Here is a 20,223-nt window from a genome sequence, read left to right as displayed (position 1 = left end):
GGGAGGCCCCACATGAGCACATCCTGCACCCGCTTCAGCCGGGGCCGGAATAGGACTGTCGTCCTTGAGATGAACGGGGTGACCCTGAGCCACGGCCAGAAGGGAGCCACGCCAGGGCGGTCCACTGCCCTCAGAGGGACACTAGCCCTGAGCTTTGGGCGGGCTCCCCAAGGCCGCTGGCGGCGGTGACCATGTGCAAATGTCAGTGCCAGGGGTTGGCCCTGGGTGCCCTGGACAGGCGGTGGCACCGGGTACTGAGCTCAGGTCTGGCTGGTCTCAGTCCGAGCCCGAGGTCTGGGGCTCCAGGCCATCGTTTTCAAGCGTCCCTGCTGTTGAAGGGATGGGGTGGGGGTGGGGGTGAGGCTGGAGGGTCTGTGGGGTCCAGGGCAGGCGGGGGGGCTGGGGAGGCAGTGCCCCATGAGCAGTGAGCCCGTGTGTGAACTCATGGGTCCCCGAGGTCAGGGTCCCACCTCCCACACCGTGGGCCACGGTGCCCCGTGCGCCGTGGGAGGGACGGCCGGGGCTGCCCCCAGGCCTGTGCTAGTGCCCGTTGCCCGGCGACGCTGGTGGGGAGGCTGGGATCTGCAGGGAGGGGCCGGCGGTATGGGGTGAGGCTGCGGGGCCCCTGGGCTACCCAGGGGATCTGCAGGGAGGGGCCGGCGGTATGGGGTGAGGCTGCGGGGCCCCTGGGCTACCCGGGGGTGAGGCAGGCTCACGTGCGCTGTGTGCGAGACTGTGAGGGACCCAGGCCCCCCCATGGGCTCGGGCACCGGGTCCCCCACAGGAGGGGGCCTCCTTCAGCTTCCCGGGCCCCGGGGCCGTGGCAGTGGGGGCGGCTGGCGTGCTCCAGGCCGAGTTCCCATGCAGGGAGCGTCCAGTCCCCCGGGGTCGCTAATTCAGGCCTCGGGCAGCTGTGCGGCGGCGCTGAGGCAGCTATTTCTGGCCCAGAGAATTCCTGCCCGGAGCGGCCCCGAAGGCCTGTCCCACGGGCGGCCCGTCGGCTCCCCGGGGGCCCTCCTGGCACTGTGCCCCTGCCCACGCCTGTCCCTTCCCGGGCTGGGGGCCACGCACAGCCCCCTCGGGGATGCCAGCCGGCCGGGCACGGCGCCTAAAGGAGGCTTCACCTGCAGGGCCTCCCTCCTGCCCTCTGCGCCCGGGACCGAGCAGCCTGGGGGGGCGGCCAGGTCCGAGGAGCCGAGGCCTCAGCTGCTTGGGCAGGAGCCCCGCCAGCGCGGTGACCTGGCGTCGTCAGGGGAGCTCAAGATGTGGGAAAGGAGCAGGGCTGGGGGCTAGCTGCAGCTTCAGACAGGAAACCCCCCCCACCCTGGGGCTGGGGGGCGGCAGGCCCGAGGCACTTCCACGTGCTGCCACCAAGTGGCTGGCAGGGCCCCGCGAGGGTCCGTGGCCGCACGGCCGGGCTTCCTGCAGGTGCGCTGATTGGAGGTGGACGTGGGGTGCTTTTCCACTCAATTATGCCTTGGAAAAAAAAAATCTTGCGTCAAGCTCTTTATTAAGAGCCAAGCAGAGACATTAGCGCTTCTCCTAATTAGCACGGGCTCGGAAATGTGCACAATTAGAGGGAGCTGGGGCCGCGCTCGGCCCTGACGTCTGAGTGCGCGCAAGTGTGCGTGTGACCGTGGGCGTGAGCGTGGGCGCCAGCTCTGCTCACGGGCGTGCGTGGGGCGTGCGCGGAGTGGAGTAGTACTCACGCGTGGGCACGGGCGCCCAGACGTCGCACTCGCTGTGGACGTGCCACAGGCTCGCGCTGTTGCCGGGGTCTGGGTGGGGGCGGGGGGCTGCCCACCCTCCATGCCCACGCCCCCCCGGGGCAGATAGGCGTGGATGCCACCGGGCCAAGGACAAGGCGGCCCCCGGAGTAGCTGGGAAATGACGCAGGCTGGGGGGCATGTGCGCCAGAGCTGCGGGTGGCAGGGTCTCCGGGCGCCGGGCTCTGCTGGCTGGAGGGAGGCCGCGACCCTGGGGGCCGGGGCTTGGGGAGGGGGCTCGGGCTGGCTTCCGGGGATCCCCCGGGCACAGCTCTGGGGGTCCCCACGGCCGCCGGCACCCGGAGCAGCTCTCAGGACGAAGGGAGACTCCTGGGGCAGCGGGGGGCGTCCACTGGGGCGGCGGCTCCAGTGGGGAGTGGGCTTCGCGGTGCCCCAGCCTCCCGGGGGAGGTGCTCTCCCAGGAACGGCCCGGCCCCCCCCGTGTGACCCTGAGCCGCTGGCCGAGAACAAACAGCTCCATGTTTGGCCAGCAATCCCGGCCGGAGCGAGTGAGCATGAGTCACGCAGGCCTAGACTGTGGGTGGGGGGACAGGGACGGGGACAGCATTGTGGAGGCTCGGAGCAGAGGGCACGGTGTAGAAGAGGCGGCAGGACAGAGTGGACACGGTCCTGCACCCCGGTGGCTGCGGCCTCCTGCGGGCGGGCGGGCCTGGGGGTCCCGGGGCTCCGGTGGCCGCCGGGGGCCGTGGCCCTGGGTCCCCACAGGTGGGCGTGAGTGGGAGCTGGCCGCAGGAGGCCGAGGCCCTGCCCCGTGCAGGGGCCGCTCTGCTGCTAACGTCGCGTGGTGTGCCTGCAGCCGCCCACGGCCCGGCCCTCAGCCCCCTCCTCCCCGTCTTCCCAGACACCAGCAGGATCTGGGCTGCACCCCTTCCCCAGTTAGAGCCCCCGGGGTCGCGGCTGAGCTCTGGGGCTCCTGGAGGGGGTGAGGTGGGGATCCCCTCCCACAGTCCCCTCCTCGCCATTTCAGCAGCTTGTCATCCTGGCAGCGACCTCGGGAAGGAGGGGAACCACCCTCCCTCACGCCCCGGGGTGGCCGCCTCCCCCTCCTTGCACCGGGATGCTGGTGCCAAGGCCCTGCTGCAGGAGCTCCGTGGGCACCGTCTCCCCACGGCCGTCAGGAGGCTCTCTGGCACGGTGGCCGTCCCAGGGAGCTCACTTGGTCCGGAGCTCAAGGACGGGGTCCCTGCCGGGGTGCAGAGACCCCTGCCTGAGGCTCCAGCGGGGCCCTGGCTCCCGTAGGCATGGGGCATCGTTGGCAGACGCGCCGGTGTGGACCTGCCGCGGCCTGTGCTGTGGGGCTGGAGCCCTGACCCTGCCAGGACGGGGGGCTGCCCCATGGGGCCCCGCCTGCCTTGGGGGTCGTGGCGGTTAGCCCACTCACAGCCCAGGGGCCTTTGAAGGCTGTGCCATGGGGCCTGGGCTGCCCCTTACACCTCGACCCCGTCACCCGGCCCCCGGGGGCTCTGGGCAACTGCGGCCGATGAGGGTACTACAGCAGGGGTCCCGTGTGCCTGGTGTCACGGTGGGGTGGCTGTGCCCCAGGGGGCCGGGAGGAGGCCCGCCACGTCCACGTGGACACTGCGCCCAGTCTCCGCCCTGCGGGGCGGAGCGACAGCTGTGATGGTTTGGGACCCTGGCAACATGGAGCCATTGCAGACAAAAGCCCCAAAGACGCAGCTTGTGACGGACGCTGAGGTTGCACCCCCTTCCCGGAAGGTTCGCCGTCTTGAGGTGTAGCCGTTCTGGGGAGTGTAGTGCAGTGACTGGTGCGTGCTCCAGCTCGCCACGTTCCAGAACCTTCCGTCCCTCCTGGGAAGCTGTGTCCTCCACCCCCGCCGCTCATGGGTCCGTGGCCTGCACGCCTCGTAGACAGAGTCCCACATACCCTCGCTCGCCCGCCTGCCGCCTCCCCCCAGCAGCCCGTCCCCAGGGATCACCCGTGTGGTAGCGGGTGTCCGTGCACCACCCCGTTACAGCCGAGCAACACCGCATGGATGGGCCACATTCTGCTTGTGCGTTAGTGGACGCGCCGTGTTTGCTGCGCTCTGGCTCTCAGGGCCCCGCTGCTGGACACGCAGTCGGAGGACCCGTTCTGGGGTCGGGGCGGCCCCGTGATCCATGGGGAATGGCCAGGCGGCCGTCTGAGGGGCTTCCGGAGCGGGCTGGGGCCTGTGCTCCCCTGGGAGCTGGGCGTGCGTGGAGCCCCGCTGTGCCCGGCCTGCCGTGCTCCGTCTTGGTGCCTCCCGCCCCCTCGAGGGCTCCCTGGAGGGGTCCGCATGGCACGGGGAGCAGGTGCTGCGCCCGGGCGGGTCCCCCCACCAGCAGCCGTGCACAAAAGCACGTGGCTTCCTGTTCAGGTGCCGGGCAGGGAGGAGGCTGCCCCGGCGTGTGGCTGCAGCATCTCCCGGGAGGGGCTGGCCAGCTGGGTGCGGGGCAGGAGGCCTGGGGGCTCCCACCACCCACCACCGGGGGTGAGGGGCCAGGTATGTGTCCAGGTGGGTGGGCCCTTCCCCGGGCCTCCCCCGCGCGGACAGTGGACCCCCAGGCCTGGAGACGCCGTGGCGCAGGCGCACACGCCGTGCGGAGGCCCCGAGGGCCCAGCCAGGGGGGCCACAGAGGCGGCCTCCAGCCCGGGCCCCACCCCGTGCCCCATGCTGAGCCATGGCTCCCCCATGAGGGCTTCTCCCGGGACTTTCCCGTGCCCCTTTGGACACTTCCACACAACGTGTCCTAGCGAAGCCAGCCTCTGCACTGTGGCTTTGCTTGTGCACGGTGTCCCGCCGCTGCCTTGTTCTCCTCCGTCCACCCGGGAGGGGTTTCTGCTCTGATCTCGGTGCCACCATCGCGGCCTCCCCCCCGTCCGTGCAGACGTGGTGGCGTTCAGCCCTCGGCGGTCACAAGCCGTGCTTCCTGGCCGCGTGGACCTCTGGCGGCCTCCCTGGCTCCCTGGACCTGCCCCGGTTCTCCACGGTCGTGCCGATGGAGGGGCTGGGAGGGGCCGGGGCTGGGGAGGCCACCTGTGCGCTGAGAGGCGGCCTGGTTCTGGGCCCCGGGTCTGGTCTGTGGCAGAGCTGCTGGGGCACAGGGGATGTCCCCCCTTCAGCAGCCGGGGATTTTTGTCCTGCAGGGTGGGCTTTCTGCCCCAGGAGTAAACATATGCCTTTCTTCTGCAAGTTGGAAGACTGAACAAACACACAAGAGAACAGGGGACTGGGGGGCGCGGCAGGTGCGTGCGCATGTGGGCTGGTCCCTGAGGGCCTGGAGTGGGGTCTGCACTTGGCGTTCCCGATGCACAGCAGATCGGAATGAGTCCCCAAGGGGCGGTGTCCCAAGTGGGACATCCTGGTGGTGGGGTCGGCCTGGGAGGCCTGAGTTTGGAGTCTCTGGGCCACCCCACCCTGCACTCTGTCCTCCCTGCTGCCCGTGCCCGCCGCCTTCCTGGGCACAGGGATGCTCGCGCCAAGCTGTTGTGGATTTGGCCTAATGGAGCTTAGCCGGCGAGCAGATTGCTCTGGGGGGTGGCAGGCAGGGCACTCGGCCTCCAGAGACAGGGCTCTGCAGCTCTATGTGTGTGATCTCACTGCCACCCCCCAGGGGGCCCAGCCTGTGGGGTCAGGGCCCCATCCTTGCAGCCTTCCAGCCCCCTTGTTCCCTGCTGGCCTGCGGCTCCCCTAGAGAAGACACGATGCACCCCCCCCCCCAGTGTTGGCGACCAGCCAGGGGAGCACAAGGGGGATGGGGCACGTGGAGCCTGCGGGATGCATCCTCAGCACCTGAGGGCTAACTGCGTTGCTCCCATCCCACGAGTGGAGAAACTGAGGCTCAGTGTGAGGGGTAGGTGCTCGTCCCCGGGCTCAGAGCTGGGCGCAAAGGGGAGAAATGGTCGGCACGGCTCTGGGGGCCCCGAACCAGCAGCCCTGGGTGGCCTTGGGGGCCTGCGTGTGACCTTGAAGATCTGGCTCAGGAGTCCAGGCCCACCATTGGGTCACACTGTCCTGTGCCACGCTGGCCTCTGTGGGGACCCCCACCGCCTTCCAGGCTTCTCGAACCAGTGTCCCATGGCGTCAGGGTCCCCTGTTGGCACAGCTGCTGTGAGGGGCGACAGCCCCAAGACGTGGACCGAGGGGCCTGAGCCCTTCTGGCTTCTAGGACTGATGGCATCTCCGTGCGGCGGTGGCCGGGGCTGCCCAGCGGCCCCCCGGGTCACCCCCACTGCCAGGCCGTCCCCGCCCCGTCCGTCCTGGAAGCCTGGCTGGGCCCGCGGGGAGCCCGGGAACGAGGGAGGGCAGGTCAATGGCGACCTCCAGTAGCGCCTCGGCCGCGGCCGGCAGACCCCAGGCCGCTCAGCGGTGCCCCTGCCCCGAGCCCCCCGCCCCCCAGCACCCACAGGACCGCTTCAGCACCACGGACAGCAGCCCCTGGACTCCGAGTCCCCGGGGCCTGGCGGTAGGGCGTCCACGCGGCCCCTCAGAGCCCCGTCTGCGCATCCGTGACGCTGATGCCAGAGCCTCGGGACCGGCCCCCTGCGCCACTGCTGGGGGAGGCCCGGCCGGGGGCACCGCTGCCATGGTGGGAAGGCGGTGCCGTGACGTCTTGGTACCTGCCGGCCCCCCAGCCCGGGAAGGGGGGGGGGGAAGGGCTGTGGGAAGGGCTGGCGACAGGCCAGGCGGGTGGAACACACTGGAAGTGCAGGGCTCACAGGGTGGGCGCGGGGCCTGAGACGTCCCCCCAGCATACAGAGGCCCCCCTGTTGCCCCAGTGCCGACAGAGGCTCTGGGACCCTGGGTCTCGTTTGTGAGCCCCCCGGCCCCCTGCCAGCCTGCCTGGGGGTGCGGTCAGCCCAGCCGGGGGGTCAGAGAAGGTGGGTCAGGCGGCCGCGGCCAGAAAGCCTCTCAGGCCTGGGTCCTGCGGCATAGAGCATGTCTCTCAGCTCTGCACTCGCCACCCCCCCACCCCCCCGTGCTGCTGCGGCCACCGCCTCCCAGCTGCAAACGAGCCGGGCTTCCTTGGACCTGTAGTGGAAATTGACTCCAATTTGTAGAAGTTGGTCCAAAAACCTAAAGGATTTTTAATTAAAACCCAGAAAATCCATCTGTGTAATTAAGTCTCTGAAAGTCACCGGGCTCAGGACGAGGCGCCGGTTGGCACTGCCTGTCCTCAGCTGCCCGCTAAGGTGTGGCCAGGGGACGGCTGTGATGGTGGCGGGGGTGGCCTTGCTCCTGCAGGGCCCGACCCAGCCCCTGACCCCCAGGCTGGCTGCCCGCATCCCTGGGGAGCCTCCCGGCTTCTGCAGGACCCTGTCTGCAGCCCTGGGTGAGAACCACGTACGTGCGCCCATTTACACAGACCGGGGTGAGGTCTGGGGCCTGGGTGCAGGACCCGAGGATTCTTCTCCTGGTGTGTGCGGGTGGGGTATGGGGGAGGCAGGGCGGCTGTATCTTAGGGTAGTCACCCCAGAAGGGCAAGGGCTCTCGGGGGCAGATGGAGAACTCTCTAGGGGCCGGGGTCACGCTGACCAGTTTGGTTATCCCGGCCACCCCAGTACTGTCCCCGCCTCTTGGATGAGCCTGCACCAGTGCCCTCGCGGCTGGGCACCCAGATCTCTGCCCCAGGGGGTCCTGGGCCTGCAGGTGTGCCTCATGGGTGGGACAGGCCAGTAGGGCCAGCACGGTCAGGACACATCAAGGTTGGGGGGCTGGTGGGGGCTTTGCTTGTGGTTTGGGAAGATGTAGAGGTGGGATCCCAGCTCGGGGACCTCAAGCAGGGCTCTTTTCATGTAGCTGAGGGCGTGCCTACAGCTGGTCCGGGGGAGAGAGGGCCCCTCCCAGCCCCTGACCTGGAGTCTCATGGATCCGGGCCACAAGGAGCCAGCCCTGGACTCAGGCTTGAGGGTGGAGGTCGTCCGCGCTGACCTGCCCCTTCCCTTTGCTCCGGGTCCAGAACAGGGGCCGCACCCCAGCTTGGCTACGTCTTGAAGCAGGATGCGGGGTGGGGGTGGCGGCGATGGTCAGGGCCGCGAGGGCAGCTGGTGGGCTTCCTGCGGGCAGGTGCAGGGAGGGTAGAGGACACCGAGTCAGGACCCTCTCCCTGGTGTGGGCGTTCCTGCAGGAGGGTCTCCAGGGCCATCGCAGTGAGCGTGCGGAGAGGTCGGGCACGGGCTGAAGACGAGGGTCCCAGGTGGGGGTGAATGATGCTGGTGGACAGGGAGGCCTAGGGGGCAGGGCGTGTGCGGCAGCGGGAGGGGGGAGCCAGCCCAGCCCCAAAACATTTAGGGTCCAGGGAGAGCTCGGAGTGCTGGGCAGGGAGGGTGCCCGGCTCCTCAGGGTGCACAGCACCCCCCCGCAGGTGGGCGCACACACCGGGGAGGGGCAGGCGGGTGTGCACTACCTTCCTGCAGGGGGTGGGATGCACCCCCCATCGTCCGACCATTGGCCCCCCCAGAGCCACCTGCTCCGCCGCTGTGCCTGCTGGGGCCCTAGGGGGTGTTTCAGCTCTCGCGGTGACACACAGTGTCCCACCCGTGCACGACCCCCCTCCTGAGGGGGATTATTGCAGCAGGTTAGGGACAGAGAGGGGTCAGGAGCCAGGAGAGCGCTACAGCCTGAGCGCCCCACAACCCAGCCTGACCCCCACCCCTGGCCCGACGGGACGCCGCGCCCCCGCCCGTCCTTCCAGCCCAGTACCTGGGCACCTGTGTGGGCCCAGAGGCTGTGCGGCTGTAGCCGGAAGCTGATCTCTCCGTCCCCGCAGCCAGACGGCCGCACAGGCACTTGCTACCGCCGAAGCCATTAGCAGTAATTACCGCGTTCTCGGCAGGACCCAAATGACAGAAATGACAGCGGTGGCCCGCCCCACACCGCACCCCGCACTGCACTTGCACTGCCGCCCCCGCCCTCCCCGGGAGGCTGGGGGGAGGCTGGGGAGACGGGAGGGGGCGCGCCGCCTCCAGCTCCGGCAAAGGGTGGGTGCCCGGGCCCCGGCTTCCTCACGCCCCATGTCCCTGAGCCCGTTCCCCTCCCAGGCCTCATCCCTGCCCTGACCACAGCCCCAGGCTCTGGGGCCCCCACCCTCCTGCCCCAGCGGCCCCACAGAAAGCCCACTGTGGAGGTGGGTGCGGGTGCCGGGCTTCTTGCCGCAGGGACGGCGTGTGGGGTGCACAGGCGGCCTGCCACAGGGCCCCCTGGAGTCCCCCCAGAACTGGCGGCATGTGGGCGTGGGACGCACCCCTTCCCAGAGCCCTGGAGCCCACCACCCTGCGCACTGGCCGTGCAGTCTGTGTGGAGCCCCGGCGCCCCCTGGCGGCTGGCTGCCCGCGGAATGTCTAGGAGGTCACAGTTGGGCTCTGGGCCCCAAACCTGGGAGCCTGCGGGGTGGCCTTGGTGCCAGCGTGTGGGGACGCAGCACTGCCTGCTGGCCCAGGTCCCGAGGCCCCCGCCCTGTCTGGACCCCCCCTTGCAGAGGACCCCTGGCCATGGCCGGTCACACTCTGGGGCTGGGTGGCTGGGGAGGGGTGGGGGGGTGTTCTCCTTGGTCCCCATCCGTCCAGGGGCTCAGGAGGGTGCACCTCCCCCAGGCCCAGCTGCCGAGCTGAGCCGCAGCTCTTGTCCCATTGCAGCAGCTGTGGTCAGCAGGGGGCCACCCTCAGGTCACCTCGCAGTCTATGTGCACCTGAAGCACACGTCAGGACCCGGGCTGGCTGAGCCCGTGAGACGAGATGGCTCACCGAGGGCTCCACCTCAGCTTGGGGCACCTGCCCAGGGGCCCGCTCTGTGCCTTGGTTTGCCCTCTGTACCCGAGGGCTTGGCAGCAGTGTCCCCAGTCCCACGGGGGTTGCTGGTGCTGCGCACACGGCCGGGGGCAGGGCTCTACCTCGCAAAGCCCGGCTGGTAGGGGGCGGGGGGCGGGGGGGCGGGTCCCGGGGCCCTGCTCCCCTTCGGCCGCGTCCCAGCCTCAGCGTTGACCCTTAACTCGGCCGCCCGCCCCACATGGTTCGAGCACGTCAGCATGCTGGTCATCATGCTCAATTGCGTGACCCTGGGCATGTTCCGGCCCTGCGAGGACGTCGAGTGCCAGTCGGAGCGCTGCAGCATCCTGGAGGTGGGCAGCGTGCGCGGCCCGCGGGCCACGGCCAGCCCCTGGGGACGGGCTGGGGGGACTGGCTCTCAGGCCCTGTCTCCCGCCAGGCCTTCGATGACTTCATCTTTGCCTTCTTCGCGGTGGAGATGATCATCAAGATGATTGCCCTGGGGCTCTTCGGGCAGAAGTGCTATCTGGGGGACACGTGGAACAGGCTGGATTTCTTTATCGTCATGGCGGGGTACAAACCCCGCCCACAGAGCCGGGGCGGGCCCGGGAGACCCTCGCGCCCACAGTCGCACCCGCACCTGGCCCAGCCTGTCCCCCGCTCAGGCCCCGGGGGTGGGGGTGCACTCTGCAGGGGCCCAGGGGAGGTGGCTAGGGGTGGGGAGCCGGCGCGGCCTCTGCCAGGGGACCCGACACGCATCCTGAGCTCCCGGTGCCAGCAGTAGGGTGGCGGGACAGACACAGATGGCTGTGAGTGGGACGGCGCCCGGCGGTGCCCCAGGAGGCTCTGAGGCCCTGCCCGAGAGTCCGTCCCTCTGCCCCCCAGCATGATGGAGTATTCGCTGGACGGACACAACGTGAGCCTCTCGGCCATCCGGACAGTGCGTGTGTTGCGGCCCCTCCGCGCCATCAACCGTGTGCCCAGTGAGTGGCCCCTCCCCTGGGACAGCCCTCCCCAGGGCTCTCGAAGGTCCCCGGGCCGTGGGACCGGAAGCGCACGTTGCTTGCCTCTGGACCCCCGGCCGTGGGAGAGCAGGGGCGAGCTGCCTGCCGCTCACCCCCCGAGGCTGGACCGGGTTGGGGGTGGCAGGCAGGCTGCGTGGGGTCCCGTCTCCCCACAGTAATGCCAGCTGAGGCCTCGTCTGTACAACATCTGGGGTCATGCTGGGGGCTGCTGGAGGGAAGCGTCCAGAAGCTTCCGGGAAGTCACGTGGCTGCTTGTTTGGAAAGCCGCCTGTCCTCACGCTGGTCATCTGCCCGCACGGGCGGGGGGCGGGGGTGGTCTGGGATTTTTCCATCTCTGAGGATTCGCTGCTGTGTCTGAATCCAGCAGTTACTTCTCCTGGGCAGGAGGGCTCCGTGTAAGGGGGGTGCATGTGCGTGGGTCTGCACCTTCCAGGTGTTGAGCCCACGTAGGTGTGCACGCGGCCTCTCCAGCTGCTGGGCCTGAGTCCTGGTGTCCTCAGCACCCAGGCTAGGCCATCAGGGCTGGTCCTACAGCTCCCCCTGGACATCACACACCCTCGGGGACAGGCACTCCCTCCCCGGGGCCGGTCAGCTCCACCAGAGGGCAGGCATCCTGGAGTTGTGCCGTGTGGTGCAATCCCCTGGGTCTCTTTTCCACCTGCCCACCCGACCATATCCTCAGGGTTCAGATGGGGCTCAGATGCCCTGGGAGCCTGGGAAAGTCCCTGAGCCTCTCTGAGCCTCCCCTTGTCCCACCTGTAACAGGAGGGCACTAGGGGTCCCCTGGAGAGGCTGTGCGAGATGAGGTGACATGTGAGGCTCTGGGCTGTGCCTGGCGCCCCCCCACACCCCCCACGCCCTCGGTCTGCTCACCTGGGCCCCCCTGTGAGAGGCCCCCCTGTGGCCACTGGCAGCCTGGTCTCCCTCTGGGGACATTGCCCCGTTCCAAACAGTGCCTGCCCTAGACAAGCCCAGGTGTTCCTCATCATGAGTCCCAGGTGTCACGCTCAGGGTTGTGTCCCATAGCTGCCTGGGGTTCGCTCTGAGCCCTGGATCGTGTCAGTGACCCTGGGGGCCCAGGGCAGGTGCCCCCCTGGCCCAGGCCATGGTTTGCTGCCTCAGCCTTGCCCTTGTTCGTTTTGGGAAAGGAGTCACCCTTCTGAGGTCTGGGAGGGGATAGGCCCAGGTAAGTGGGGGACACAGGGGGCTTGGCCAACCCACTGCTGGATTGATTTGCATTCGTACAGCCCCAGCTCCTGCCCTGGGGTCCCCTCGCCAGTGCCGGGCCCTGCTCCTGTGTGATTGACGCAGGGCGTGGGAACAGGTGCTTCCTGAACCCCGTACCCACGGCAAGACCCCTGGCTCCTGAGTCCTGGAGGCAGCACGGAGCCACTGGGGTCCCTGAGGTGCCCGGGGGCCCCAGATGTGCCTGGTCCTGGCGGTGGGTCATTCAGACCCGAGATCACCCAGGCCCACAGCCTCTCTCTGCCCCGCGTAGGGCGTCACTGGCTCTCAGGGCCGAGTGTGTGGGGACCTGGCGCGAGTCCCCCCAGAGTTCCCGTGTGTGGACGGCAGAAGGGGTGGGGGGCTGGCGGGAGCCCCTGGAGGACTCCACTGTGCTCACTTGTTTCCCCGCCCCACAGGCATGCGGATCCTGGTCACGCTGCTGCTGGACACTCTGCCCATGCTCGGGAACGTCCTCCTGCTCTGCTTCTTCGTCTTCTTCATCTTCGGCATCGTGGGCGTCCAGCTGTGGGCCGGACTGCTCCGCAACCGCTGCTTCCTGGACAGCGGCTTTGCCCGGTGGGGCCCCTGAGGGCCCGTGGGGGGTGGGGGGGCGGGGTGGCCTCAGGCTCCTCCCCTCCAGCCCTGCCCCTGTAGGCTCCTCCTCTTTAGCCCCGCCCCTACAGGCTCCTCCCCTCCAGCCACACCTCCTTGTGCCCCGCCTCACAGGCCCCTCCCCTCCAGACCCGCCCCACAGGCTCCTCCCCCCTCCAGCTCCACCCCTACAAGCTCCTACTCTCCAGCCCCGCCCCTGCAGGCCCCTCCCCTCCAGCCCCGTCCCCTTGTGCCCCACCCTGCAGGCTCCTCCCCTCCGGCCCCGCCCCCACACGCCCCGCCCCTGCAGGCTTCTCCCCTCCAGCCCTGAATCCATGGACTCGGTCTTCCTGCATTACTCGGGAGTTGCGGTTCCGTCTTTTGGGTGTTTGTTTCCTAATCTATCTCACGTGTTCTCTTGTGTTTTTTCTTTATGAACCTGTTTCGCTGTTTCTGTTCTCTCGTCCGTCGCTATCACTGACTCCCATTTGTGTCTCACGCTTTGTTTCTCTGCGTCTGTCCGCATCTCTGCGTGCACCTGTGCATCTCTGCGTGCACCTGTGCGTCTCTGCGTCTCTGCCTCTACACGTGTCCGGGTCCGCACCTCCCGCCGGCCGCAGAAACAACAACCTCACCTTCCTGCGGCCGTACTACCAGACGGAGGAGGGCGAGGAGAACCCCTTCATCTGCTCCTCGCGCCGGGACAACGGCATGCAGAAGTGCTCGCACATCCCCAGCCGCCGGGAGCTGCGCGTGGAGTGCACGCTGGGCTGGGAGGCGTACGGGCAGCCGCAGGCCGATGCTCCCGGAGCCGCCCGCAACGCCTGCATCAACTGGAACCAGTACTACAACGTGTGCCGCTCGGGCGGCTCCAACCCCCACAACGGCGCCATCAATTTCGACAACATCGGCTATGCCTGGATCGCCATCTTCCAGGTGGGGCCCGGCTCCTCGGCTGAGGGCCTGGGCCTGTTTCCCCATCAGCGGGGGCGGGGGCGAGGGGCCCCTGCGGCCCTCCCAGGGCCGTCCGTGTGTGCAGCTGCCTGTCCCCGCAGGTCATCACGCTGGAGGGCTGGGTGGACATCATGTACTACGTCATGGATGCCCATTCCTTCTACAACTTCATCTACTTCATTTTGCTCATCATCGTGAGTGTGGGCGACGGGGCGAGTCCCGGGGGCCGGGCGGGTTGTTTGGGGCCACCAGTGTTGGTGGGTGGAGATGCCCTCATGGTGTGACAGCTGGCCTCAGACCCCTGAAGTCCTGTCAGTGGGCGCCGTCGTGACCCCAATGTCGCGCAATCCCAGCCTCTGCTGACTCTCGGCGTCCTTGCATGAGCTGAGCTGCAGGGTGGGCAACAGAGGCCCGGGGCGGCCCGTGGGGCACCAGGGGGCTTCTACTCAGCCCCCAGGGGGAGGTGGTTGTGGGGAAGCCCACCCCCAGCAGGCCTCTCATGGTCGGGTCCCATGCAGAGATTGCAGAAGAGGCCCGGCTACATTTTGGGGTCACAGCCCTGCAAAGAACAGGTACCCCAAAGGCAGGACTCTCCCCGGTGTAGGTGCCCCCGCCAGGCACAGTCCTCCATAGTATATGTGGGTCTCCAGACATAGGGGTGTCCGGGGCAGGGTCTGTAAGGACCCCACTATAGAGATGGGGAGATGTTTTTGTGTTTGATCACAAGCAGGAGCTGAGGACAGTGTGGCAGTGTGACCCTGCTGTGGGGGACATAAAGCCCAGGGTTTTGGGGGGGGACTTCCTGGGGGAGGACAAGCCGTACAGATGATGGGAAGGAAAGGTCTCCCCGCCACCCCTCACTTGTGCCCCACCCATCCAAACGTGGGCTGCACACATGGGCCAGGAGCCCTTACTCAGCTGCCCATGGCAGGTGCTGAGTTTTGGCACCACATCATTGGGGACCCCACCCCTCTCGGCGCCCATGCCGGCCATGCTCACGGCTGTGTCCCCGGCCCCGAGGACAGGCAGTGAGCAGCAGGGCTCACCGTTTCCCCTGGGACTCGGTTCCTGCTGTGTGGAAGCGGCTCCTGTCCCCGCTGCCTGCCCCGCCCGCCCCTGACAGCCCGCAGGACTCTTCCCCAGCTCCCTGGGCTGGCCACGGGGGCTCACCGCTGCCCGCCTGCTGCAGGTGGGCTCCTTCTTCATGATCAACCTGTGCCTGGTGGTGATCGCCACGCAGTTCTCGGAGACCAAGCAGCGGGAGAACCAGCTCATGCGAGAGCAGCGTGCGCGCTACCTGTCCAATGACAGCACGCTAGCCAGCTTCTCAGAACCGGGCAGCTGCTATGAGGAGCTGCTCAAGTACGTGGGCCACATCTGCCGCAAGGTGAAGAGGCGCAGCCTGCGTCTCTATGCTCGCTGGCAGAGCCGCTGGCGCAAGAAGGTGGACCCCAGCAGCGCCCTGCACGGCCAGGGCCCCGGGCACCGGCCGAGGCGGGCGGGGAGGCACATGGCCTCCGTCCACCACCTGGTCTACCACCACCACCACCACCACCACCACCACTACCACTTCAGCCACAGCAGCCCACGCCGGCCCGGCCCCGAGCCCGGCCCCGGGGACACCAGGCTGGTGCAGGCTGGAACGTTGCCCTCCCCGCCCTCGCCAGGCCGTGGGCCACCGGACGCCGAGTCCGTGCACAGCGTGTACCACGCAGACTGCCACGTGGAGGGGCCGCAGGAGAGGGCCCGAGTGGCCCACGCCGCGGCCGCTGCTGCTGCCAGCCTCAAGCTGGCCACAGGGCTGGGTGCCATGAACTACCCCACCATCCTGCCCTCGCCTGCCGGGGGCAGCAAAGGGGGCGCCAGCCCGGGGCCCAAGGGCAAGCGGGCCGGAGGGCCTCTGGGCACCAGCGAGCAGAGCCCCCTGAGCCTGAGGGGCCCCGACCCCTATGAGAAGATCCAGCATCTGGTCGGGGAACACGGTAAGGACCCAGCCCCACGCTGTGGGGAGGAGGTGGGACCGGGGTTGGGTGAGCCTCAAGGAGACAGGCCTCTTGGGACGTCCTCTGCCTGTGCGCTCTCCGGGGAGGCCCTGGGTACCTTGGCGAGCCCCGCGTTCCCCTTTTTCCTATTGAGCCCTGGAAGAAGGGGGCAAGGGCCTGGGGGGAGGGCGCCTGGCCTCACTCTGCCCCAGACCAAGCCCAAGCGGCCCCAGGGCAAGTGAGGCCCGAGCATTTGCCAACAAAGGCTGACAAAGTCCATCAAGGCCACACGCCTTTGCCTCGCCCCACCTGGTCCCCAGGGAACCCACAGCCCTGCCTCTGGCCGCTTTAGAGGAGGTGGGGGTGGGGAAGGTGAAACAGGTCACAGAGCCCCTGAGGGTCAGGGAGAGGGGCCGGGGAGAGGGGCCGGGGGTCACCCGAGACACTCCGCCTCTCCCACCTGGGGCCCAGCTCTCCCCACCTCGGAGGGACACTGGGTCTCTTGCAGACAGGAGGCCTCCGGGGGGGTGGGTGTGTGCGGGTGTGCGGCCAGGGCGCATTGGAGCATGCAGGGCCTGCACGTGCACCGTCCCACGCCACCCCCAGGAGCGGGTGGGCAGCGGGCCGTGGCGCGGCCTGCTCTGTGTGGCCCCGGAGCCACGGCGTTGCCGTTGGTGTGAGACACAGCTTGGGCTCTGGAGTCTCGCGCGAGGAAGCCGCGTAGGGTGGCTCCCGGGTGGGCGTGTGCGCTGCGCTGCCCCCGGCGGGGCCCCGCGCTCGCGGCCTGACCCTGCCTGTGCCCCTGTCCCTGCAGGACTGGGCCGGGCTCCCAGCCGCCTGTCGGGCCTGAGCGTGCCCTGCCCCCTGCCCAGCCCCCAGGCAGGCACGCTGACGTGCGAGCTGAAGAACTGCCCGTATTGTGCCAGCGCGCTGGAGGACGCCGACTTCGAGCTCAGCGACTCCGAGAGCGGAGGCTCAGAAGGCAACGCGGTCTATGAGTTCACGCAGGACGTGCGGCACGGGGACCGCCGCGACCCCATGCAGCCCGCCCCGGTGACGGACACGGCCGGCCAGGGCAGCACACGGCAGCGGGCACAGCGGCGGGCGGCCCCGGGCCAGCAGGGCGGGCTGGGCCACGTGTGGGCCACCTTCAGCGCCAAGCTGTGCTGCATCGTGGACAGCAAGTACTTCAACCGCGGCATCATGGTGGCCATCCTCACCAACACGCTGAGCATGGGCGTGGAGTACCACGAGCAGGTGGGTGTGGGGCTGGTCCTCCCGTGGGGCCGCGGAGGGGCCAGGGACGCCATTGGAGCTCAGACGCTCCCGTCTCCTGCCGGGGCTGGGTCCCTGTCGGGTACCAAGTGGTTCCCGTGTGGAGGTTCTGGGGTCCCAGGAGGCCACCACAGGCCCGGGGGCAGCAGGGTCAAGGGCATCCGCCAGCCAGCCGGTGGCTGTGCTGAGGATGGGACGCCCCGGGCTCAGCTCTCGCGGGGCGGGGGGGCTCCCCTGACGTGAGCCAGGACCACTGGCTGTGCCTGCTGGGATGCTCCTTGGTGGCCGCCAAGGGCCAGAGTGTGGGGTGGCCCCCAGGAGGAAGCAGTGGGGCCGTGTCTGGCCCCCCAGCCGCCGCAGAAGTGGTCGCCTGTGCACGCTGGCTGTCCTTGGCCCCTGCCCTGGAGCGGAAAGGGCAGCAGCTAGGTTAGGCCAGGAGAGGGGGTCTCTCCAGGAACCAGGCTGGGTCACCCATGGTGACCAAATGGGAGTTCCTCGTGCCCCACTGTTGGGGCTTTTCCGGCCACGTAAGGAATTTGATTGTGGAACAATTTGGGAAAAATCCAAGCAGTGGTGGCCTTCAGCAGGCACTGGGGGTAGGGAGGGCAGCTCAGGCAGGGGCATCTAGGCATCAGGGCAGGGATTCCCTCGTAGAGAAGAGCCCCTGCGCACATACACACAAGTATGCGTGTGCACACATTCAAGGCTTACCGACGCAAGTGGGAGCACACGTACTACACATACAGCTTGTATGTAGGCGCACATGCTCTGGTGTGTGCGCATGGACGTGCACTTGTGTGTGCACACGTAGGGTTATTTACACTAGCGCAGGTGTGCACGTGGACATGCATGCACATGGACAGGCACGTGTGTGTGTGCGGGGTATTTACACTAGTGCAGGTGTGCACATGGACACATGGACAGGCACACACGTGTGTGCACACAAGGTCACATGTTGGTAAACGTGCAGGCATGCACACGTGGGAGTGTTTACACTAGCCCAGGTGTACTCTCAGACATAGATGTGCAGGCATACACACACACAGGTGAGTCAGCACGTCTCCAGGAAGAAGGCTTCTGGAGCCTTCCGCCAGCAAGAAGGGGTGGGTGAGGCTGCCAGGGTCCAGGGAAGTGCATCAGATCTGCACCCCGTGCTCCCCCATGCCTGCCCTAGAACCCTGGGGCAGGTGCTCTGTGCCCTGTTCCCGTGGCCAGCCCTGGCTCTGGTGAGCGGTCGCACTGGTGGCAACGTCCAGCAGGCCCCGGGAGCTGGGGACAGCCAGGTGGATGGGCCGGGCAGGCTGTGGTCCTTGTCCTCCTGCAGACAGCGGCCAGTTAGGGGATTTTTGAGCTGCTCCCTCGAGGTGGACTCAGCTGCTCTTGAACTCTGGGGGGGCATGGTGGTGGGGGAGCCGCGGGGGCGCCCTGACGGCCTCCCTGCCGCCTGCAGCCTGACGAGCTGACCAGTGCCCTGGAGATTAGCAACATCGTGTTCACCAGCATGTTCGCCCTGGAGATGCTGCTGAAGCTGCTGGCCTGCGGCCCACTGGGCTACATCCGCAACCCCTACAATATCTTCGATGGCATCATCGTGGTCATCAGGTGGTGCCCCGTCCCCCGCCTGGGCCGCAGGGGCCTGGGAGCTCATCTCTCACCCCCCACCCCCCACCCCCCGAGAGCTGAGCCCCCGTCAGAGGAAGGCTCTGACAGGATGTCATGGGCAGCGTCCCCTCCCTGGGACCAAGTCCCTCCCCGCCGGCGCTGTCAGCTCCATGCAGTCTGCTGCACCTCACAGATGTTTCTAGAACGTAGTGCAGCTGTGCCCTGCAGGAGCAGAGTGGGCACTTGGCCACCCAGCTGGAGGTCACTTAGGCCTCACCCCTGCGAGGAAGGCCAGCTCACCTGTGGGGCGTCTGCTGCAGCCAAGTCCATGCAGAAAGGAGTGGGAGGGTCTGGGGTAACCCTCCCCCAGGAGGCAGGGCCCTCAGGAGTCCGGGGGTCCCCCGGGGAGTGGGGAGGCACTGTGTGAAAGGCACAGGACAGGGCCGGCCCTGGGCAGAGAAGCTGACCAGGCCAGAGCCCGAGTTCCGGCAGCTTCTGGGGGACGGCAGTTAGGTGGGTGGCTTGGACAACACCGCCACGGCCCTCCAGCCCCCTGGGCGCCTGGATGCAGCCACACCTCTGCTCGGCCACGGGGTGAAGGAAGGCCGCGGGACCCATGGTCGGAGAATGGGCCCCGCTGACCCCCGCCCCGGCCCACAGCGTCTGGGAGATCATCGGGCAGGCGGACGGCGGCCTGTCGGTGCTGCGGACCTTCCGGCTGCTGCGGGTGCTGAAGCTGGTGCGCTTCATGCCGGCGCTGCGGCGGCAGCTGGTGGTGCTCATGAAGACCATGGACAACGTGGCCACCTTCTGCATGCTGCTCATGCTCTTCATCTTCATCTTCAGGTGGCCGCCTGCCTTGCTGCACACCAGCCTCCCTGCGGTGCCACCCCATGCTTCTGGGCTTGGGGGCTTGGGGGGGGGGCAGGAGCCTCCAGGTGGGGGGATCAGGGACTGTGCCCAGAGGAGAGCAGAGAAGGGGTGGGACAGCCAGGCCCAGGTCCATAGCCTTCGCCTGGTACGTGCACAGCGCCCGCCATCGGGTGGCCTGGCCTGGGGTCAAGCCTCAAGGATGGGCTGGGGCGGGGAGGGCAGCCCAAGCAGCTGAGTGAGACAGACGCCCCAGGCACCTCCCACCCAGCCTCGGTCTACCCACCTGTGATTTGGAAACCGCTGGGCCGTGGGCACCAGGAGGGAGGCCCCAGTACGCCGGAAGGCTGGTGGCCGGGCCAGTGGGGAAGGATGGAGAGCAGTCCCTGGGTGCAGGGGTGACCACGCAGGGCTTCACCTGCTGCCCGCCTCCCTGCACCCCTCCCTAAACTCACTCACTCCTGCCCTGCCTTCAGCATCCTGGGCATGCACCTGTTTGGCTGCAAGTTCAGTCTGACGACAGACACCGGAGACACGGTCCCCGACAGGAAGAACTTCGACTCCCTGCTGTGGGCCATCGTCACCGTGTTCCAGGTAACGCCTGGGTGAGCGTCCCAGGGGGAGTCATGGTCCCCAGGAGAACAGCCGTCCTGCTCAAGGCAGCTCTGGAGCAGGCCCTGGCCTGTGTGAGGCCAGAGCAGTGGAGGGGCTGTGAAGGGTGGTGGGGAGGCTGTGCAGAGCCCCTGCCACCCCGGGCTGGCCGGCACCCCTCTCTCCTGGTCTGGGCATGCTCTGCCTCATGGCCCCTCCGCAGATCCTCACCCAGGAGGACTGGAATGTCGTCCTCTACAATGGCATGGCCTCTACCTCCTCCTGGGCCGCCCTCTACTTCGTGGCGCTGATGACCTTTGGCAACTACGTACTCTTCAACCTGCTGGTGGCCATCCTGGTGGAGGGCTTCCAGGCGGAGGTGAGGGATGGGGTTCCTGCCCAGACCATCACGGTCCCCCTCCTCCATCCTCCAGCCGCTGCACCTGTGCCCCTGGTCGTGACTTCGTGGTCACACCTGCCTCTGCGCCGGCCCAGCCCTCCCTGGGGAGTCCACGTGCGGGTGCCCGGCGCAGATGGCTCCCACCTGAGGGGAGTCTCAGACGTGCCTTCTGCTC

At 68.2% G+C, this 20,223-nt stretch overlaps 1 protein-coding gene across 8 annotated transcripts in view; it reads left to right on the top strand.

Annotated features, from left to right (window-relative positions):
- Positions 1 to 20,223, top strand: part of CACNA1H (calcium voltage-gated channel subunit alpha1 H) — a 49,433-nt gene that overhangs the window by 16,753 nt on the left and 12,457 nt on the right. For 7 of the 8 annotated variants that reach the window (XM_049111566.1, XM_049111562.1, XM_049111565.1 and 4 more), the window contains exons 2-13: positions 9,775 to 9,884; positions 9,971 to 10,104; positions 10,417 to 10,514; positions 12,200 to 12,359; positions 12,995 to 13,310; positions 13,430 to 13,522; positions 14,518 to 15,310; positions 16,125 to 16,567; positions 18,036 to 18,187; positions 18,848 to 19,033; positions 19,534 to 19,651; positions 19,872 to 20,027. In XM_049111566.1, the coding sequence (XP_048967523.1) occupies positions 9,775 to 9,884; positions 9,971 to 10,104; positions 10,417 to 10,514; positions 12,200 to 12,359; positions 12,995 to 13,310; positions 13,430 to 13,522; positions 14,518 to 15,310; positions 16,125 to 16,567; positions 18,036 to 18,187; positions 18,848 to 19,033; positions 19,534 to 19,651; positions 19,872 to 20,027 (2,759 nt within the window). Of the gene's footprint in view, positions 1 to 9,774; positions 9,885 to 9,953; positions 10,105 to 10,416; positions 10,515 to 12,199; positions 12,360 to 12,994; positions 13,311 to 13,429; positions 13,523 to 14,517; positions 15,311 to 16,124; positions 16,568 to 18,035; positions 18,188 to 18,847; positions 19,034 to 19,533; positions 19,652 to 19,871; positions 20,028 to 20,223 lie in introns of all 8 variants that reach the window. The other variant, XM_049111563.1, reaches the window with a different exon arrangement.

The sequence above is a fragment of the Canis lupus genome, chromosome 6 (genome assembly GCF_003254725.2).
Source record: "Canis lupus dingo isolate Sandy chromosome 6, ASM325472v2, whole genome shotgun sequence".
NCBI classification, from domain to species: domain Eukaryota; kingdom Metazoa; phylum Chordata; class Mammalia; order Carnivora; family Canidae; genus Canis; species Canis lupus.
The sequence above is the reverse complement of the archived record's forward strand: the minus strand, read 5'-3'. Positions and strand labels throughout refer to the sequence as shown.